Source organism: Dermacentor andersoni, chromosome 7, assembly GCF_023375885.2.
Source record: "Dermacentor andersoni chromosome 7, qqDerAnde1_hic_scaffold, whole genome shotgun sequence".
NCBI lineage: Eukaryota > Metazoa > Arthropoda > Arachnida > Ixodida > Ixodidae > Dermacentor > Dermacentor andersoni.
In genome coordinates this window covers 67,893,466-67,909,606 of record NC_092820.1, presented here as the reverse complement: position 1 = coordinate 67,909,606, position 16,141 = coordinate 67,893,466, and the positions used below count along the sequence as shown (strand labels likewise).

The 16,141-nt window shown below is 48.3% G+C and overlaps 1 protein-coding gene across 1 annotated transcript; it reads right to left on the bottom strand.

The window, feature by feature from the left end:
• Window positions 1-11,942: 11,942 nt before the first annotated feature.
• LOC129385856 (uncharacterized) lies at window positions 11,943-15,134 on the bottom strand. Its single transcript, XM_072289473.1, has 2 exons — window positions 13,918-15,134; window positions 11,943-13,613 (listed from the first exon to the last, which is right to left on the bottom strand). Exons 1-2 carry the CDS (start codon window positions 14,158-14,160, stop codon window positions 13,083-13,085), a joined length of 774 nt encoding a protein of 257 aa, XP_072145574.1. The 5' UTR covers window positions 14,161-15,134; the 3' UTR covers window positions 11,943-13,082.
• Window positions 15,135-16,141: the final 1,007 nt, after the last annotated feature.

Sequence of the window (16,141 nt, the reverse complement as noted above, 5' to 3'; positions counted from 1 at the left end):
TTCGTGGGAGCATTGCGGTAGCACAACAAAGGTCGCAGGATAGGTGTGTCCTTTGACAGTCACTCGCGCTGTGCATCGACCATGGCGTAATGAGGTGGCCACCTGCGGTGGGAATTTGTGGGCCATCCCAAGCGGTTGCGACTTTCCTCAGCTGCGCAGCGAATGTTCCATTCATCACTTATTAATCGGCTCCTGTGTCAACTAGAGCAGCGACTTTCCTACCGTCGATAGCCACTTCTAAGTCGGATGTCTTAGCTCTTGCATTGCACGTCGCCCTCGGCGTCGGGTTACGGCTTCGTCGCGTATTCGAGTCGCGGGTGGGGCGTATCGCCGAAGCGTTTCTGGGTGGAGGCGTCGTTTCGAAGGCAGTTCGCGACGTGGTCGGGGTTGTCATTTTCTGCGGCGTCGGTGCAGCGAGTGGGGCTTCTTCATGCTGCGTAGCGGGTGTAGCGTCTTCATGGAGCGTTGTCGGTGGAGGATCTTCGGCGTTTCGTTCGTGAGCAACCTCACCTCCAGAGATTGCCGTCTTTAGTTTCCCCTATGGGGGCTCGGAGACCTTCCCCGTACCGCGGCTGCGTAGCTGCGGCGTGGCGACGCAAAGCGCGACGTTGACGGCGATGGTGAGCGCGAAAGGCGGTTCGGCGTGTACTCCTCTCGACGCAGGTACTCGTCGATTTCCTGCGGACGTTGGCCGAAGCGTGGTCGTGGGACGTCAACGGAAATTCCTCGAAGACCGATACGTCGGTACGGGCAGTGACGAAGAATATGGCCGGCCTCACCGCAATGGAAGCACAACGGCCGGTTGTCGGAAGTCCTCCAGGCGTCGCATTTCCTGGGGCTTGAGCGTTGCTCGTAGGCTGGGCGGGCGGGTTCAGGGAGGCGGTGTCCGGGAACAAGTTGTTCATGTCGGACAGGATGTAGTGGTTGTCGTTGGGGCTGAGGAGTGCGTACTACAGCGGCGTACGTCATGGCCTGGGGTTCTGTGGCCGTCGGGGTACCAAGTGCCTGTTGCACTTCTTCCCGTACCACATCCATGAGAGTTGCTGCTTGCGGCTGTGCGGAAGATGGCAGTAATCGGCGTAGCTCCTCGCGAACAATTTCGTGGATCACTTCCCGCAAGTTGTCGCTGGTGGTGGTCGTCGTGTCGGGACGGATTGCACAAACAGAGGAAGGGCGGTTGTACTGCCGAGCCCGGACGTCGAGGGTCTTCTCAATCGTGCTGGCTTCTTGCATGAATTCCTCGACTGTTTTTGGCGGCTGGCGGACGAGGCTGCCAAAGAGTTGTTCTTTTACGCCGCGCATTAAAAACTGAACTTTCTTTTCCTCGGTCATCTCGGGGTCGGCACGGCGAAATAGGCGCTTCATTTCTTCGACGTAACCACGGACGGGCTCATTTGGCAGCTGGATCCATGGATTCGAGGAGTCGTGGTGTCTGGCTCAGACCAGACGCATGACACTGGACCACGCGAGCGCAGTATGCAACTCCCTTTATTCGTCACAGTAAAGCCACTTATATAGGAAATCATATTGAATGACGATGACGATATGTACACTGAAAGAAACGGAACTGAAACAATAAAGAAGGATACAACATCGCCTCCCGCTTGAAAATACAACATAGTAATTTACAACAACCAAAATAACACGAACTAAACACTTATTGTTCAGGTAAAGAAAACCCAAATCTTTCGACAGGTCGGCGTACCCTAGTGCTGCGACGCAAAGGTTGCTCCACCGAATCCTCTAAAGGAGCGACCACTTCTTCATTAACTTCAGCCCTTGTTTCCGGCGATCGCAACAGTTCACCCTGTTCAGCGTCTGCGCGGCTTTCAGCCCCAGCGGTACCCGAGTAGTCATGAGGCAATTCCCATGCCCATTGTTCTGTTGTCTGCGATTGATTGCAGGGAACCCGAACTAGTTTAGACGCGTTCCAGCAACGACCGTCGCTCATCAAAAAGCTATTTTTGCCTTTTCTGCCGACAATCTTGAAAGGTCCCATGTAGTTTAGCGACGCTTTCCCACCGCCTGCTGGCTTGCGTACACGAACGAAGTCCCCTACACTAAAGGCTGGTCTTTTCGCACCTCGCCTCCTGTCCGTATACTGTTTTGCATACGTCTGCTTCGCCTTAACCCTAGCAGGAACATTTTTATTCGAACTGGCATGGACACCCTCTCTTGTCGGCAAAACCACTGCATTTAGTCTTGTCCTTGGCTAGCGCCCGTGAAGCAACTTGGCTGGCGACACACCCGTTGTCGCATGCGGCGTCGACCTATATATGCCGAGATAGTCAACCACAGCAGCCTGGAGGGGCCGTTGTTCCAATCGGGCAACCTGCATGAAATCTTGCAGCACGCGATTAAAGCGTTCAATCGCGCCGTTTCCTTGTGGATAGTACAGAGAAGAACAACGATGTGCTATACCCCTCTCTCTCAAGAATGTTTCAAACATTTGCGATCTAAACTGAGGCCCATTATCTGTGACAATTTCTTCCGGATAGCCTTCTCGGCTGAACACAGTCTGCAAAAAATCAACCGCACTCTGTGACGTCACTGTAGATGAAAAGGCAACCTCAAGCCACTTGGAATGATAATCGATCAGCGATATCATGTACCTACAGTTTGAAGGGGCCCAGTCAATCGGTCCCACTATATCCATTGCTAACTTCTGCCATGGTAGCGCTGTAAACGTCACCGGCTGCAGCGGTGCAAACGACTGTTTAGCGGACTTGTCCGCGGCCTGGCAGATATGACAAAAATGGATTGCTTCTTCTACCTGTTTATTCAAACGCGGCCACCAGTAAAGATCACGTAGTCTCTGCTTCGTCCTCACAATTCCTGGGTGACCTTCGTGCGCAAAACCAACAAGGAGCGAGGTTAATTCACTCGGAACAACTACCTGCTCGCCGCGCATCAAAAGGCCATCAACGAAAGAAAGCTCTTCCCGCACGTTAAAGTACGGCATTACTTCTGCTGGCAAAGCTTTTCTAGGCGCCCAACCATGTACCACGTGCACAACAACCTGTTGCAGTGTGCTGTCTGCAGCAGTGGCCATCTGCAGCCGTTCCTTTGTTAGGCACTCTGATACAACGGACACAATTTCTTCCTGCATCATCTGCTGCGAATCACAGTCAAGAGGTAGGCGTGAAAGCGCATCGGCCACGACATTTTGCGATCCCTTTTGGTACTCTATGTCGAAGTTATAATACAAAAGTCGAGCTGACCATCTGGATATACGCAAAGGTCGGCGTCCTGTACCGGCAGCTGAAAGTAACGTCACCAGTGCCTGATGGTCCGTACGCAACAAAAATTTTCTACCCCACAAGTAGACGTGCCAGCGCTCGCACGCGAAGAGACAAGCAAGGGCCTCACGTTCCCCAGCGGAGTACTTCCGCTCAGCAGGAGTCAGGGCACGCGATGCGAAGGCTACCGTGCGTACACTGTCACCATCGCGTTGCTGAAGAACGGCTCCCAGTCCCTTATCAGAAGCATCTGTCGTAACAATTACATCAAGGTCTGGGTTAAACATTTGTATGACTGGGCTTGAAGACAAAGCTGTTTTAACAAGCTCGAAGCTACGCGCAGCCTCATCATCCCACGTGAACTGTTGACCAGACCGCAGGAGCCTTCTAAGCGGCTCGACGAGATCAGCAAATCGTGGCACAAACCGAGCATAGTAACCAGCGAGACCCAAAAATGACCTCAAAGTGGCAACATCGTGAGGAGCAGGCACTTTGACAATAGCGTCAACCTTAGACTGCAATGGTGTGAGCCCTTTTGAGCTCACCGTATGCCCTAAAAAGGATAGTTCTGAAACAGCAAATGTGCATTTCTGGTTGAGCTTGAAACCTGAATCACCAATGCGTTTTAGCACCTGGTGTAGATTCTTGTGGTGCTCCTCACGTGTCTTGCCCCACACAATCACATCATCAATGTAACAAAGTACGCCTTTACAATCTTTCAAAATATGCCGCATCATTCTCTGAAAGGCTGAAGGGGCAGATACAAGGCCAAAACACACTCTCTTAAAACGAAACAATCCTTCGTGTGTGATAAAGGTGGTTAGTCCCCGACTTTCTGGAGTCAGTTCTAGCTGGTGGTACGCCGACGCTAAGTCGAGCTTTGAGAAGCACGTTCCTCCAGCTAGTTCATGAAGTAGTTCCTCTGTATGCGGAAGAGGAAAAGCATCGGCAATTACTGCCTTGTTCACTTCACGTAGGTCCACACACAACCTAATTGAACCGTCCTTCCTCACGACGACGATCGGTGAAATCCACTCCGATGCGTCGGCAGGTTCAATTATATCTTCGGCCAGCAGACGTTGTATCTCTACCGATACCTGTTGCCGTAGCGTGAGCGGCAGGCGTCGGAGCTTCGCAACGACTGGTTTCACAGATGAACGGCATTTAACATGGTGAACAAAGCCTTTTACATGCCCTAACTGTTCCGTGAACAAGTGCGCAAACTGTTGCATGAATTCTGAAGGCAGTGAATCAGGGCATGTCACCTGGCAGCAAAAATTCAAGGTTGAGCCGTTGATAGTGATTCCCAGGCTCCGAACGGCATCAAGCCCCAGCAGCGAAGTGCCCTTGGTTGTGACATGAGAAATCACACTGGCTCTGTTTCCCTTGTAAGATACGTCAGCAAGAAAGCAACCGCTTAACTTGATTTGTTCTCCGGAATAGTTACACAAATTGGCAGTCGGCGGTCGCAATGAGTAGGTGTTGGCTAGATATTTGTGGTAGTGCTCTTGACTGAGCAAAGAAACCGTAGCGCCCGTGTCGACAAGCAACGACAATCTTATCTTCCCGATAGAAATGTTGGCTCGAATATCTTTCGCCGATGCATTACGGTCACCGATTTGAAGCACCGTGACGGCGTTGGCCTTCTCGGGCTTTCGAACGGCATATTTCTTTTTCTTCGATTTGCACATGCTTGAAAAGTGACCAATTTTTCCACAAGAGTGGCAACGCTTGTTCCTCGCCGGACATGCAGTCGAGTTAGCCATATGCGATGACGAGCCGCACCTGTAGCAACTTCCTTGCTCAGAGTCTGACCTTTTTCGCACATCTTGAATCTTGTTCACAGTGCTATGCGCAATTCCCCGAGCTCTTGTTGCGTTTGCTCAATTTGCTTCCCGATGTCAACAGCACGCTGCAGTGTAAGCGAAGACCCTTCATAAAGCATGCGTTCACGGGTTGTTCGTGACGAAGTGCCTTCCAGTAATTGGTCTCGAATCATGCTATCGGTAGCACTGCCAAAATTGCAAGTAGACGCAAGTTCCCGAAGACTGTTTGTAAATGCTTGAAAGGTCTCACCAGGCAGTTGTCGTCTTTGGCGAAACCGGCGCCGCTCCACCAAATCATTCGTAGCGCTCGCGAAATGCGTATCCAGTGCAGCTAGCGCGTCCTTGAACTGGTCCACCTTGTCCTCGGCCTTGGCGTCCGCGGTCACGTCTGCTCCTTGTGCAAGGATGCTGTAGAATATTCGCTGGCCTTCAACCCCGAGCGAGTTTAGCAGAATTGCCTTGCAACGCTTCGGCTTCAGTTCATCGCCGCCAATGGCCTCCAGGAAATTCAGGAATACGCGTTTCCACTGCTGCCAAGGCACAGCCGGGTCGCCGGGTGCCGGCAAGAAAGGGGGCGGTGCTGGGAAACACCCGAGCGGCATGGCTCCGATACTGACCCTCGTCGCCAATATGTGGTGTCTGGCTCAGACCAGACGCATGACACAGGACCACGCAAGCGCAGTATGCAACTCCCTTTATTCGGCACAGTAAAGCCACTTATATAGGAAATCATATTGAATGACGATGACGATATGTACACTGAAAGAAACGGAACTGAAACAATAAAGAAGGATACAACAGTTCGGCTCTTTCTTTCCTCATGACACTGCCGAATACCTTCAATAGTTCCCTCTTGAATAGCTCCCATGTCGTTAGGGACGACTCGTGGTTTTCGTACCACGTGCGTGCGGAGCCCTCCAATGAGAAAAATACCTGTCCCATTTTTTCCGCATCATCCCACTTGTTGAACGATGCCACGCGCTCAAATTGGTCCAACCATTCTTCGGGGTCTTCGCCTAGGGATACATTGAAGGTAGGTGGCCCCCGCGGCTGCTGCAGTATGATCGGTGTCGACATCTTCGGCGAGCTTGCAGTACTCGTAGCGGCGTCTTTTGGGTTTCTGGTGCGGTCCGGCAAGGTCCCGAACTCAGGATCCTCTCCCTGGAGACGTCGGCTGGCTCGCTGAACTGCTGGCTCGTCCTCGGGTGCGAAGCGCTGAGGGCTGGCTTCACGACTTGAAGGACGCGTCCGGAACATGGAAGGCTACCCCGCACCTCCACCAGATGTCACGTAGTGGTGACGGCAGTCGCAGACACGATGAGGACGGACAAAAGTTCGTCAAAAGAAGACTGTTTATTGGGCTGACTTGCGCCCACAATGCCCTGAGTTACCCGGCGGCGGCGAGGCGACCAGCGTGCTCGGCGGTCGTCGAACAGAATGCCCGCCGCTGTCTTCTGCGCTCAATTTAAAGCGCGTCTTGGCGCGTCTCAACTGGGCGCGTCTTGCGTCGCATGGCGGCAGCGCGTCTTGAGTTGCGTGGCGCGTCGAAACTGGGCGCGCCTAGCGTCGCATGGCGGCAGCGCGTCTTGCGTTGCGTCGCGTGGCGGCAGACTTGAAGAGTGAGCAAGCACTGCATAGATTCGCGGCAATATATTTCTTTCACATGCTACTACCACATCGACCCAAGAGGCCAGTGTATCAATTCCTTTTTGTAGGACTGTGCCAACTCACTGGATTCTTTTCCTTGCCGTTAGATCCTTGCATTTCTAAGTGCTTGTGCACTCCTTGATTTAACAAATAAATAAGCACGCAATTGTGATAGAATATAATCAATTGTATTATATTAGCTTGATGTCTTAGGGGAGCTTTCTGTATCCTTGGCATTGAGATTTGTCAGCAGCCATTTGTATTATTGGAAAACAGGATTAGTTGTCTTAAACTAATGCACATGATGCAACAAAACAGCATCACTGTGTTCCTTCCAATGGCCGTATGCTTTCTCTGTTTTGTCATAATTTCATCCTTTGCTCATGTCGCTAAGAACTTGAGCGCAGCAATTAAAATTAATCCAGGGTATTTTAAGTGTCATGTTCTCATACGATTCTGTGTAAAGTGCACTTAAGATATTCTGCTTCTAAGATGCCTTACGAACCACCTGAATTGAGTATTTTGCAACTGATTATATGGCAGGCATATTGTAATATGCACATATTGTAGTATCAATTATTAATAATGGCTGAACAAGGGAAGCCTCAGCCCGGAACGAGCCTTCCATTGTGTGACCCTCTTTAATGTTTTGGATATCAATCATATTACTTATTCTTTGTGTTGTTTATTATTAGTTGTGATACTTCTGTTTATAACACATCACTGTCGCTGTAATTTATCTGCCCAGTATGCAGTAAAAGTAATTACCACTTAATTATAACTGTAAGGCCTTTTTTTCCAGGTTATTGCACCAAACAAGCAGGCAGCGACCATTGTGTGTGCAAAGGACTCTCCAGATCATCGGGCAGCCAGTGTTTCTGAAAATGCATCTCGGTATGGCAACCTGAGCATGTTACCAGCCATGGCTGCTAGTTGCCTTGATAATGAACCGCCAATGCCTTATGCCAGCAACACATGTGAAAGAGACGAGAGAGGTGCTCTCATCATGTTTGTCAGTGACACTTTTGGTGGGCGGGCTTCTGGTAAGGCTTGTGTTAATGTGTATGGTATTCTCGACCAGTTGCAGCCTTTTGAAGATGACCTAATGGTTGATAAGGGTTTCAACATTGATGACAGATGCACCGAGCTTGGTGTTGGCGTGATTCAGCCGCCATTCTTGAGGACACAAACACAGTTCTCCTAAGAAGGCGCCATGAAGACTGTTCAGATTGCAAGGGCCAGGGTCCATGTAGAGAGGGCGATACAGCGTATGAAACTGTTTCGAATTTTGAAGGGCCCATTGCCATGGGAAATGTTAGCTGTGGCTGATGAAGTGTTCATCATAATTGCCGGGATGGTAAATTTGTCAGCCCCTATATTAGCTGAAACAGGTTCCAACTATTTAAAGCTTAGACACCAGATATCTTGTACAACAAAAAATGCAACATTTATTTTTGTACAACGAAAAAATACAACAAACCCGATCACACCTTTATTTTCGTTAAGGATGAGGCAGTCACAAAAGAGCTGCTTTAGCAGCAGCGTGACTAGGCAACTGCGGCAACGTTTTGACAACAGCTCGCATCACACCAACCAATAAACATGAGTAAAAGATACATAGTAGGGCAGCAATAAATATTTTAATTCATGGATACAGATAACTCAAGTGTAAAAAAGTATGCACGTGTTACATAAAACTTTCGGTAACATAAGCATACAAGTATACATGAGCAAAAAAAAAAAAGATCATACACAAAATAAAAATAACAGCTGTTGTGAAGGCAGTGTTGAGATGAAATCGAGGGTTCGACGGAAGCCCGTCTGGTCGGGATGAAGCATTGAAGAAATAAAACGAAGGACACCGACCAACATAGAAGTGCTAAAAAATGAAAAATCTAAAAGACGTTTCGGCTTCGCTACGGAAGCCTTGTTCACAATGGGATGACGGAAGGTTCATTGAAGCTTATGTAGGCTTTAGAACGTGACGTAAGCAGCGCGTGTATGACGGGGGGAGGGTTCCCTCATTTCGATTAAGCGTGTGACATGTTTTTTGTATCTCCAGTGATTCCAGATACAGACGCGATTTTTGGTTTCGTTCTTGGCCGATAATTCTCGAGCGATCCCAGTCGATATTGTGGCCCGTTGCATCCGTGTGCTCGGCAAGGGCATTCGACACTGTACGCTTCTTTTCGACATCTTTCTGATGCTGCCTCAGTCTCTGTTTGAAGTTTAATGAGCTCTACTCTGCACTGTGCAAAACATATATATCTAACCAACATGTGATCATATGCTGGGTGCCTGGACATAGGGGCATCGAGGGAAACGTTCTAGCCGACCAGATGGCCACATCAATCTCATTGCATGCAGTTAATCCTACTGCTTCGGTCCCTGTCACAGACCTGAAGCCTTTCTTAAGAAGGAAACTACGAAGCCACTGGCAACGCATGTGGGACGAAGAAATAAATAATAAACTGCATGTAATAAAGCCACAATTAGGTTTCTGGCCTCTTGTAACAAAATGCCGCCGGACAGATGTGCTATTCTGCCGCCTAAGAATAGGACACACTTTTGGCACACATAACTTTTTACTCACGGGAAACGAGCCTCCAACCTTTGGTAGATGCGGGGAGAGGCTGACCGTCCTCCACGTCCTACTGGAGTGTCGGGAAACCGAACCCGAAAGAAAAAAACATTTTCTCTTAGCATACAGGCACCACATCCCCCTTCATCCTGTTATGTTACTTGGTCCAGAACCACTCTTTGACACCAACGCCGTCTTAGGTTTTTTGAAAGATGTTGTGTTGCATGTTATTAGCCCCACACGTTCGTAGCGCTTCCTCTCTTCTGAGGATGTCGCTGCGATAATTATTTTGAATAAGCACATGCCTCTAGGCCCTTGTGGTTCAAGGGCTCTGGCGAGGCTGTAGTGCTGTAAGCAATTTAACGTCTCGCATATGTTTAACAATGCACCATTCTTTTACGATGGATTTTAATCTTCAGTCTTCGTCATTAATCATCGCCATAATTTTATAGCACGTAGATTTTACGCACTTTACAGCGACTATTTTTAGGCCACTTTACAGCCAAGTCACATCTTCCATAATACATCGTTAACACTACCATTTGTCATGGCGCTCTTTGGCCATACCTGGCCCTTGCGCCATAAAACACTACACATCATCATCATCAAATGTGTCCTAATGTTCATAGTACACGTCATAAGTCATTGCCATAATCTTATTATACAGATTTTACGCACTTTAGCGCGACCATTTTAAGGCCCCTCTACAGCCACGTCACACCAACTTCATAGAACTCATGATTACACAGCACACTCATAAACACAGACATGGCGCTCTTTGGCCATACTTGGCCCTTGCGCCATGAAACATCAAACATTCATTCATTCATTCTGTTTGAAGTTGCCCGATTCACCGATGTATGCGTAGTCGCAATCTGCGCAGGGTATCTTATAGACCACGCCGGGAAACGGTTCTCTCGGAAGCCTGTCCTTACCGCCGACGAGCGCTTGCCTCAGCTTACATACGGGCACGTGCGCCACCTCAACGTGATAACTGCGTAGAACGCGAGACAAGGTTTCGCTTATCCCTGGAACGTGAGGTATGGCGGCACGCTTTCTTGGTCGGGGATTGGTCGGACGAGCTGGATTGGACAGACGGCGCTCCACAGCAGTGAAAAAGGATGTGGGGTAGCCGCTTGCCGAGAGATCACCTCGCACGTGGTCCAAGTCAGTGGAACGGCTTTCTGCTGTGGTGCAAATGCGGTTCGTACGGTTGAGCAGTGAGGCAGCAACCGACCTTTTGTGAGCCGAGGGTTCGACGGAAGCCCGTCTGGTCGGGATGAAGCATTGAAGAAATAAAACGAAGGACACCGACCAACATAGAAGTGCTAAAAAATTAAAAATCTAAAAGACGTTTCGGCTTCGCTACGGAAGCCTTGTTCACAATGGGATGACGGACGGTTCATGGAAGCTTATGTAGGCTTTAGAACCGAGGGTTCGACGGAAGCCCGTCTGGTCGGGATGAAGCATTGAAGAAATAAAACGAAGGACACCGACCAACATAGAAGTGCTAAAGAATGAAAAATCTAAAAGACGTTTCGGCTTCGCTACGGAAGCCTTGTTCACAATGGGATGACGGAAGGTTCATGGAAGCTTATGTAGGCTTTAGAACCGAGGGTTCGACGGAAGCCCGTCTGGTCGGGATGAAGCATTGAAGAAATAAAACGAAGGACACCGACCAACATAGAAGTGCTAAAAAATGAAAAATCTAAAAGACGTTTCGGCTTCGCTACGGAAGCCTTGTTCACAATGGGATGACTGAAGGTTCATGGAAGCTTATCTAGGCTTTAGAACCGAGGGTTCGACGGAAGCCCGTCTGGTCGGGATGAAGCATTGAAGAAATAAAACGAAGGACACCGACCAACATAGAAGTGCTAAAAAATGAAAAATCTAAAAGACGTTTCGGCTTCGCTACGGAAGCCTTGTTCACAATGGGATGACAGAAGGTTCATGGAAGCTTATGTAGGCTTTAGAACTTCGAGGGTTCGACGGAAGCCCGTCTGGTCGGGATGAAGCATTGAAGAAATAAAACGAAGGAGAAGTGTTGAGATGAATACCTCTATGCAAGTGTCACGGTTACCGGCGCACGAGACATGAATCTGAACCGGCACACTAAACACATTTGTAATGTATCTCACCAATAAGTCCTCGTCACATTTACATACATCCGCAACAATGGTTACACCGAGTTTGATCTCTCTCGTTCACACTAATGTTTCCCGAGTTCTTAAATCGTCTCACAAGTTCTCACGTCCTAATAAGTCACATGCGGTGTGGCGCTTACATGTCCGAGTCAGTGCAGCTCCTCCGCATTGCTCGGTGCACCACTGGCATCTGTGCTGAGGGCCGTCTCCGTAGAACAGGTCGGGCTTGTCGAGCGTTGTCGTCGGTGAGGGCGAGGTTGTCCGCGTAGCATAGGACGGGACCGTTGTCCTCGGACCGAGCCTTTGCTGGTGACCCCGGTGCACAGCCGCGGGCGTGGAGGATCGAACGCGGCTGGTGCAGAGCCACCGGTGTCCTCCAGCTCAACTCTTCGATCTAGCCGTCCTTGGTTCAGCGCCTTTGCACAGTGATGATGATGATGATGATGGCCTCATGTTATGGCTCATACCCACGCTGGGGGATTGGCCAAGAATTGCGTTTCTTTAGCTGACTTCTTTCTTCTCCGCTAGCCGTGTTCTGCCATTTGCGACCTCGCTCCTTGTAGGTCACGTCAGCCTTCTTCCTCTTCCTTCTTCTCTCTGTTCTTTTATGCGAAGCATATTACGAGAGCTCAATCCAGCTCCTCAGGCGCGGCGGTGTCGCCTTCAATACCACGTGACACCGTGACGTCACGACAGAGGAGAAACGGGGCTCCAACTCGCGCCGTCGCTCGCGGCGTCGCGGCGGTATATAAGCAGCTGCGCTTGCCTCTGCTAGACACTCACGAGGTGAGATGCCTCCTGGAGACAGAGCTGCTCGTTGGAATGAGAAGCGAAGGTTGCGGAGTGCTACAGAGACTGATTTTGTAGGTGGCTTTGGCTCAACTCTTGCAAGATGGGCTGGGTGGGAATCGAACCAGGGTCTCCGGAGTGTGAGACGGAGACGCTACCACTGAGCCACGAGTACGATGCTTCAAAGCGGTACAAAAGCGCCTCTAGTGAATGCGGTGTTGCCTTAGAAACGAGCTGTTTCTAAGGCTCAGGCGTGCGTCGCTTGCTCAGGCGCACATTTCGTTGCCGCGCCGAACGCTGCGTTGCTCGACGCTCACCGCGTCCAATGCGGGGCGCGTGGTCGCTGCGCCGTAGCCCATTGTCTTACATCCCTTGGCGGGTCGACGGGAACGCTATCGCGTTCCACTCTTGAAGGCGAAGCAGAGTAACGCATGCGTTGTTTCTTCGTCTAGCCGAACCAAATATAGCCAAGCAACAGCAGTTCACCAGGCTAAGCAGTGGTTCAACAACTAAAATAAAGGCTAGTATGCTTCGCATCCTGGGCTTAACCTTAGCTAAGCCACAGCCATTTTTTTCTTCTACTTCAGCTCGTGACAGCAAGTGTTGACAAAAACAAAGCAAGCGACTTGTTCAAAAGTAACAAGGACTGGTAACTTTAGCAGAAACAACAGTCAAGGGAAGCCATGAGCATAGTCGAGACGTCTAAGCTGACCTCGGACAATGCATAAGGCTGAAGTGACCATTACAGTCACTTAGGTCGTCATAGGGTCGAGGGCCATGACCTTATTTTTCATATTTGGCGAGCTGCGGCAATAAATGTTCAAAGTAAACACATTGCAATCGACGCACAAGATTGTCAATGAATTGGTCGTCTCTTTTTACACAAATCACTAGAGATTCGCTGTAAACAATGGCTGTAAACAATGAAATGCGCCTCTTTGAGGTTCAGAAGAAGCAGGCCAATCTGCACTTGTGAAAAATATGACTGTGTTAGCCGAAGAGAGAAGTTTTCTTTGTCAGAAATTATGTATGGTAGCTTGTTGTCTTTGATGAGCTCACAAATTTTTGCTTGTTTTCCCCGAACGGGGCTCTTCACTTCCAGCAGCACAGAAAGTTGCCCATTCTTGAAGACAACACCGTATGGGCTAAAGCCCAACCATGGAACGACAGGATTAATGACAAAGCCAAGTGCTGTCACTTCATTTCCAGTCTTTCTTGTGTACTCTTCAGTGGCTGGCCTTTCGCATGATTTCCCATTGCGTGTGTCATTATTAACCTTAAATATTTTAGTTAAGTATTTCGTGATCTTATGATCCCATGTGCATTCTTCGTTTGGCAGAAATCTGTATAAGCTGTGGCACTTGCTGCCAGTAATCCTTGGCATGCTCTGTCAGTGCCGCTTGGTGTCACTTTGGCTCACTGTGCTTGCACAGATATCAACTGCCTCCTACTGTGTCACGGCGGTATGCATTAAATAAAAGCGATGCATACGAGGACCGAGGTGTTCTTTGGCTGCTTTGTATATCTTCAGTGTGGTGGCATCTTCAAAGGCGACACTATGGGACTGAAGTTCCTCATACTTTCGCACTTGTTGGCACAAAGCCATGTGCTGAATCAATACCCTGCATATAGGGCTTATTACATTCAGTTTGGCGTTTTCCATGCTGTGTTCTTGAGCGCTGTCATGAGTAAATGAGCACCGCCCTTTGCTGTGCAGTGCAAGCGTGCTGTTCGGAGCAACAGCAATAATCTTGTGTATTTATGTAAGCTTCCTGCTGTCTAACTAAACGGAGCCTTGGTGCACCTTGTACATGGCATAGATCTCTTGTCCTTCTTAGCTCATAAAGGGACATCGATTTCAGTTTTCCCCATGCTTGTTTTAAGTCTGTTGAAGTTAGCTGCTCAAGGTTTTCGATCCCAGACCTGTGTGGCATTGAAGGAATCTCAAGTTAGGATCATAATGCGCAGATAGCGTGTAAGCAATAAATTATATTGATTAAACATAAAAGAGTACTACACAATGTGACATTATAAATCAAAGCTACACCATTGCTTCCAGAAAAACATAACGTCATTCAGCATTATTAGTTATAATGTGAATGTCATCAGCTGCAAATAAACAAGTAAGCTCTAACGTCCCTAATTATCCTGAAGGCAACAGCTTCGTTAAACACGTGCAATACTTGACTCCATTTGAGTCTGAAAGGTGCACACATTTCCTTCAGATTTATACACAGGCAACCTGCTAGCCCAATTGTATGCGTAACAAAGCTCATGAACGCAAAACAGTGCATAACTGCCGCCAATGACAAAACAGAAAGTAATGAGACTACGTGCATAAAAATCCCATTTATAATATTGAAGACCCTCCAAGTGATCTTAGTATGTTTCCCCGGCTGTCAGCAGCTGAGCCCATTTCTTACACCTTAAGTTCTTTTTGTTCTAAGTGGAGCACTAAGTGCTGCTGCAAATTGAAATGGGACAAAAGAAAAGAAGCATGCACTGAAAGTAAAGAATAATCCTCACATAATTATTCTGACACATTAAGGCAATCCTTCCATGGGGAAGGGAATGGAATCTGCGCTAACAAACGATATCAAATTGCTTTCAAGGTAAAGTTCTGATCACTCCTTTTCATTCGTGTCATCAGCGTTGCTTTTAATGTATCAACACTTGTCAGGTGCATCCTTTTTTTTTTTTCAAAATTTCCTTAGCACTTCTTTGGTGTTGTATACTATGCTTCCAGGAATGCATTCAAGCCTTTGCCATAGCTGTGTTGAGATGCTGACTGGCGCAGTGTTTCCATTTATCTTTTAATTTGTTGGCTGCATGAAGTGAATGTCAGTATAATCTTGAATAAAGTTTGTTTTTCTGTTTTCATTTGTGAATTAGTTTATGTCTTGAAATTTTGCTGTTTTCGAGCAACTTCAGCAAGGTAACCAGTGGGCTTGGAACAAATTAAAAAAATTTACTGTTTCGATGAAAAGCCTTACCTGTTAACAAACAGCAACATTGCAAGCATGTGCTTTTACTGTGACGAGTTGCCGGCCTTGCAGGTACAGTGGTCCTGAAACAACTGGTATATTGCATAATCAATCACTGCACTTGCCCAACAACTATACAATCAGGTACTGCCTGTATCATAAAATACATTTAATTTTACTTTTGCTCATTTATTTACAGTCAGTACAGTCAGACAAAATTCAGAAATGGATTGGCAGTCGACAAAAAATTATTCTTGTGCTGCCTCACTAACCAGTCAAGTGGTATTCCTTCCAGCATATGAAGGACATATGACCACTTACACTTATTTGCTTTTTATTGACATGGTTTCCCAGACTTTACAGGAACAGGTTTATCCCTCAAACCTTTGTACACGGTCGTCCACTCCTATCTAGAATATGTTCAAGGGGCCAGTGCGCCCGACAACGGCCGTGCATCCAAGCAAAGTGACACAGGGGTAAAAGGACCTGGAACTCGTGCTTGTCGTCGGCTGCCACTCCACTTCGATGCGCGGCTGCAACGTGAGCACAGGTGTGCAGGCCTGCACACGTGAGGTAACAAATCGTAGTTACAAACGTTAGACTACGCTAAACAAACCTTAAACTACTGTGCAGTGTTCGCGTAGCGAACCCTCAGCTGATTCACGGTGTATTTGACAGCTTATTTTATAAAGATGGCTGGAAGAATGAATCGAGCATCGCCGCGGACCGGTAATGTCGCCAATTGCCCTGTCTAGGCAAGACGCGGTAGGACTGACGCAAGCCGTAAAACTACCGCAAGGCTGTCACTTGCACAGCACGCATAAAATGCAATAACTAAATTGCAAGGGTGAACGGTTATCGTATTAGGTCGAAAAAGTGGTCAGGCATGGGTTTTTGTTTACTTCTCGTGTTCAACATCCAGCTTTGTGAA

Excerpts from the sequence above, each read along its gene's own strand:
- LOC129385856 (XM_072289473.1), bottom strand. The coding sequence starts at position 14,160 with ATGCCACACAGGTCTGGGATCGAAAACCTTGAGCAGCTAACTTCAACA. Across the intron at positions 13,614-13,917 it reads AGCAAAGGGCGGTGCTCATT|AGCATGCCAAGGATTACTGG; the intron begins TACTCATGACAG and ends CGGCACTGACAG.